Raw genomic sequence first — 6,179 nt, forward strand, 5'->3', positions numbered from 1 at the left:
TAATGCAAGCATGACCTATAGTAGCTCCAACACTTTGCTATCTTTTTTATGTCGTGACATCCATAGACACATATAATAAAAAATTATAATAGTTGCATGCCTTATATATCCAGAATGATCATGAGAATCTTTTGTCTACTTCATGATATTTGACTATCTTTACCTAGCATAAGTATTCTGTGAATCCTTCTGTAAATTTATGAAGTGCTGGCTCAGACAGGAGGGTGACCATAGCCCCAAGGGCTAAGGGGATCAGTTGAGTGGGGAAATTATACCACCGCTTACTGTTTGGGACATTTCATTCTGATGAGCTAACAAGGATGCACAGGGTGAATCCACCCCTTCTACCAGGAATATTTGTGTGTTAAGTGTGGAGCCTTCTATATGCGCCCATTGTTTTGTGTCCTCAGGTACCTGGGTGCCCAGTGTGAAGTCAGATGTGAATGCTGTAACTGGTGCCCTTTGTTTCACTACTCAGTTCACCTCACACATTCTAAGGGGAGCTGGTACTGTATCACCCAAATGACTCCCCTCATTTGCTGTGTTAGATACACTTCATATTTCCTCTCTTGGTTTCTGTAAGAGGCGGCAGACCAGATGGATGAGAACCGAAGGACCATCTATCAACCCTCCCTGCAACATTTGGAGGTTTTCCCTTTCTTTTAATTAGGAGCAGACTCTTCTAGAGGGTCACTCCCCTCACTCCCTCCCCCTGCTGCCTACTTATTTCCAAAGCGCACAGCTAGATGTTGATTTTGCTATCGGAGCTAGGGCTCTGGAGAACATAGTGACCAGGTAGGAAAAAAGTCATTGTCATGGAAAAGTTACATTCAAATGGATGAATAGGAGTTGATAGGATACTCCTGGTATTCTGTTATAAACATACCTCACACCCAGTACCATGTTTCTTATTCCCCCCACACCCGCCGCATGTAGTTAAGTGTTTATTGTCACTGTTAATCCATCAAAAAACAAATGAATTTACTCCCCTAGAAAGAGTTTATTTTCTTCTTTGTTTTATCATAATGGTTCAGCTCTAGTCTTTTGTTGTTGTTACTGTTGTTTTCCAATAGGATGTATTGTCTCCTTTTGATTTCCCTTAAAAAGTCATCCATCATCATTGCTCAAAACTGAAGCTATACCAATGAGCAAAATAATGAAAACAGAAATCATTCATGAAACATCACCCAAACAGAATCAATAGTTAACATTATAATGTAATTTTCCCAGTCTTTTTCCTTGCATAAATATTTTCAGTTTATTTTAAAACATTGGAATATTTATGCATGATGTACTGTAAATATCTTATCCCACCTACTGCATCCCTCAGTTGTCTTTAGATGCTATGCCATAAAATACTGCTCTATGCTCTCCTCTCTGGAAGCTGCATGAATTCCCTTCTGTGGCTCTATATGTGATGAGATATTTGATTCATCACTTCCTGTGATCCAAAACAGTGGTTCAGTGTTTCAGATTCTTCTTTCCTATCACAAACAGTGTTAAGGTTAATACCTCTGTAACCAAACCTTTGAACACGTGCCTCCCTGGTTTTGTACAGTTTTGGTGTCATTTCTTGTGAGAGATAATCAACATACAGAAAAGCACAGAAAACATTTTTACAGTTAGGTGAGTCCATGCAAAAAGGAACAGCAGTAGTCATATGCCAGTATGAATATACCTTAGGTCACAGAACTGTGTACTTAACAATGGTTAAAATGGTACATTTTAGGTTATATATACTTTGCCACAAAAAACAAGACAAGAAAAGAAAGGAAAGAGAACACTAGTATAATTGCCACACTGGACCAGGAAAAGATGACTGCCAGCAGCCCATGAGCTCCTACCTATCACAACTCCCCAGGCTTCCCTGGAGGTAACCACCCTTGTGATGTTCATCTTTTATACTTAGTTTTACTAAATATGAATGAATACCCTAAAATATCTGGTTTTGAACTTTTATAAAAATGGAAGCATACTTTTGTATCTGACTTCTTCGGCTCCTTGTATGTTTGTAAAATTTATCCATGTAGCTTATTCATTTACAGTGCAGCAGGACATACCATCATACATGCATGTGTGAGTGCTCAGTCATGTCCGACTCTTTGCAACCCCATGGACTGTAGCCCGCCAAGGCGCCTCTGTCCATGGAATTTTCCAGGCAAGAATATTGGAATGGGTTGCCATTTCCTCCTCCAGGAGATCTTCCCAACCCAGGGATTGAACTTCCGTCTCTTGCCTCTTGCTTCATTGACAGGCAGATTCTTCACCACTGTGCTACCTGGGAAGCCCTACCATTGTATCAATATACCAAGATTTTTCTACTATACTCAGCGTGGACATCCCAGATTTACACTGCTACAATAATCCTGGGGCACATGTGCACCATTTCTCTAAGATTGAAATCATTGATTCATGGGATAAATATATCTTTGATTTGAGTACACAATGCCAAAATAAGTGATTATATTTTTCACACCAATTGTGTATGAGGATTCTCAGTATTCTACACTCCCCCCATATTTGGCATTTTCAGAGCATTACATTTTTTGTCAATCTAGTAGATGTACAGAGCTATTTAATTTTGTTTTTTATTTCTGTGTGTCAGATAATTCAGTTCAGTCGCTCAGTCATGTCTGACTCTTTGTGACCCCATGAATCACAGCATGCCAGGCCTCCCTGTCCATCATCAACTCCTGGAGTTCACCCAAACTCATGTGCATTGAGTTGGTGATGCTACCCAGCCATCTAATTCTCTGTCATCCCCTTTTCCCCTTGCCCCCAATCCCTCCCAGAATCAGGGTCTTTTCCAATGAGTCAACTCTTCGAATGAGGTGGCCAAAGTATTGGAGTTTCAGCCTCAGTCAGCATCAGTCCTTCCAGTGAACACCCAGGACCAGTCTCCTTTAGGATGGAATGATTGGATCTCCCTGCAGTCCAAGGGACTCTCGAGAGTCTTCTCCAGCATCACAGCTAAAAAGCATCAATTCTTTGGCGCTCAGCTTTCTTCACAGTCCAACTCTCACATCCATACATGACCAGTGGAAAAACCATAGACTTGACTAGACAGACCTCTGTTGGCAAAGGAATGTCTCTGCTTTTGAATATGCTATCTAGGTTGGTCATCTGAGTTAAATTCACCCATTCCAGTCCATTTCAGTTCGCTGATTCCTAGAATGTCAACATTCACTCTTGCCATCTCTTGTTTGACCACTTCCAATTTGCCTTGATTCATGGACCTGACATTCCAGGTTCCTATGCAATATTGCTCTTTACAGCATTGGACCTTGCTTCTTCTTTTTTTTTTTTTTTAATTTTAAATCTTTAATTTCTGTTTTCACGTTTTTCCTTCGTTTTGCTTCCAAAAGGAAAGCTGCACATAGCTCCGTCACCTGTACATTGTCCACGGCCCAGGGGCCGGGGCAGGTCCCGACCCCTGCCGGCCGGCTGCCTCTAGGGCGTGGGGTGCCCGGGGGTTCACATGCAGCCCCCGGGGCCGGGGCAGGGTCCGGGCGCCGCCTTACTGCTGAGGTCCTGGCGCGGCTCGGGCCGGCCACTAGGCTAGGCGCGCTGGCTGGGGAGCTCCTGGGAGATGAAGCGGCGCAGGCGCTCCAGATACTGGCTGTAGAGCTCAATGTCATTGTGCCCGGCGCCCTCCACCCACAGAGGCTCCATGGCCTTGCGGCAGCGCTTGTAGAGCGCCAGCCCATGAGAGAAGTCGATCACCTCGTCCTCCGTGCCGTGGATGATGAGCACCGGCGACGTGATCTTCGACACCTTCTCGATGTTGGGGAACGCGTCAAAGCAGTAGGTCTTCTTGGTGTCCGGGAAGGCGACGCGCATGCCCGAGGTGAGCGGCGAATGCAGCACCAGGACCTTGCTTCTATCTCCAGTCACATCCACAGCTGGGTATTCTTTTTGCTTTGGCTCCATCCCTTCATTCTTTCTGGAGTTATTTCTCCACTATCTCTAGTAGCATATTGGGCACCTACTGACCTGGGGAGTTTCTCTTTCAGTATCCTATCATTTTGCCTTTTCATACTGTTCATGGGGTTCTCAAGGCAAGAATACTGAAGTGGGTTGCCATTCCCTTTTCCAGCGGACCACATTCTGTTCATTTCCAAGGCAAACCATTCATATTACAGTAATCCAAGTCTATGCCCCAACCAGTAATGCTGAAGAAGCTGAAGTTGAATGGTTCTATGAAGACCTACAAGACCTTTTAGAACTAACACCCAAAAAAGATGTTCTTTTCATTATAGGGGACTGGAATGCAAAAGTAGGAAGTCAAGAAACACCTGGAGTAACAGGCAAATTTGGCCTTGGAATATGGAATGAAGCAGGGCGAACACTAATAGAGTTTTGCCAAGAAAATGCACTGGTCATAGCAAACACTCTCTTCCAACAACACAAGAGAAGACTCTACACATGGACATCACCAGATGGTCAACACCGAAATCAGATTGATTATATTCTTTGCAGCCAAAGATGGAGAAGCTCTATACAGTCAGCAAAAACAAGACCAGGAGCTGACTGTGGCTCAGACCATGAACTCCTTATTGCCAAATTCAGACTTAAATTGAAGAAAGTAGGGAAAACCACTAGACCATTCAGGTATGACCTAAATCAAATCCCTTATGATTATACAGTGGAAGTGAGAAATAGATTTAAGGGCCTAGATCTGATAGAGTGCCTGATGAGCTACGGAATGAGGTTCGTGACATTGTACAGGAGACAGGGATCAAGACCATCCCATTGAAAAGAAATGCAAAACAGCAAAATGGCTGTCTGGGGAAGCCTTACAAATAGCTGTGAAAAGAAGAGAAGCAAAAAGCAAAGGAGAAAAGGAAAGATATAAGTATCTGAATGCAGAGTTCCAAAGAATAGCAAGAAGAGATAAGAAAGCGTTCTTCAGTGATCAATGCAAAGAAATAGAGGAAAACAACAGAATGGGAAAGACTAGAGATCTCTTCAAGAAAATTAGAGATACCAAAGGAACATTTCATGCAAAGATGGGCTCGATAAAGGACAGAAATGGTATGGACCTAACAGAAGCAGAAGATATTAAGAAGAGATGGCAAGAATACACAGAAGAACTGTACAAAAAAGATCTTCACGACCCAGATAATCACGATGGTGTGATCACTGACCTAGAGCCAGACATCCTGGAATGCGAAGTCAACTGGGCCTTAGAAAGCATCACTATGAACAAAGCTAGTGGAGGTGATAGAATTCCAGTTGAGCTATTCCAAATTCTGAAAGATGACGCTGTGAAAGTGTTGCACTCAATATGCCAGCAAATTTGGAAAACTCAGCAGTGGCCACAGGACTGGAAAAGGTCAGTTTTCATTCCAATCCCAAAGAAAGGCAATGCCAAAGAATGCTCAAACTACCGCACAATTGCACTCATCTCACAGGCTAGTAAAGTAATGCTCAAAATTCTCCAAGCCAGGCTTCAGCAATATGTGAACCGTGAACTTCCTGATGTTCAAGCTGGTTTTAGAAAAGGCAGAGGAACCAGAGATCAAATTGCCAACATCCGCTGGATCATGGAAAAAGCAAGAGAGTTCCAGAAAAGCATCTATTTCTGCTTTATTGACTATGCCAAAGCCTTTGACTGTGTGGATCACAATAAACTGGAAAATTCTTCAAGAGATGGGAATACCAGATCACCTGACCTGCCTCTTGAGAAATCTGCATGCAGGACAGGAAGCAACAGTTAGAACTGGACATGGAACAACAGACTGGTTCCAAATAGGAAAAGGAGTATGTCAAGGCTGTATATTGTCACCCTGTTTATTTAACTTCCAGAAACGCTGGCCTGGAAGAAGCACAAGCTGGAATCAAGATTGCCAGGAGAAATATCAATAACCTCAGATATGCAGATGACACCACCCTTATGGCAGAAAGTGAAGAGGAACTCAAAAGCCTTTTGATGAAAGTGAAAGTGGAGAGTGAAAAAGTTGGCTTAAAGCTCAACATTCAGAAAACGAAGGTCATGGCATCCGGTCCCATCACTTCATGGGAAATAGATGGGGAAACAGTGGAAGCAGTGTCAGACTTTATTTTTCTGGGCTCCAAAATCACTGCAGATGGTGACTGCAGCCATGAAATTAAAAGACACTTACTCTTTGGAAGGAAAGTTATGACCAACCTAGATAGTATATTCAAAAGCAGAGACA

The 6,179-nt window shown here is 43.0% G+C and overlaps 1 protein-coding gene across 1 annotated transcript; it reads right to left on the reverse strand.

Annotated features, from left to right (window-relative positions):
* Nucleotides 1–3,297: 3,297 nt before the first annotated feature.
* Nucleotides 3,298–3,864, reverse strand: LOC133234944 (alpha/beta hydrolase domain-containing protein 17A-like). The gene has a single exon (XM_061395645.1). The coding sequence runs from the start codon at nt 3,838–3,840 to the stop codon at nt 3,559–3,561; it is 282 nt and encodes a 93-aa protein (XP_061251629.1). The 5' UTR covers nt 3,841–3,864; the 3' UTR covers nt 3,298–3,558.
* Nucleotides 3,865–6,179: the final 2,315 nt, after the last annotated feature.

This window comes from Bos javanicus, chromosome 22 (genome assembly GCF_032452875.1).
Source record: "Bos javanicus breed banteng chromosome 22, ARS-OSU_banteng_1.0, whole genome shotgun sequence".
NCBI classification, from domain to species: domain Eukaryota; kingdom Metazoa; phylum Chordata; class Mammalia; order Artiodactyla; family Bovidae; genus Bos; species Bos javanicus.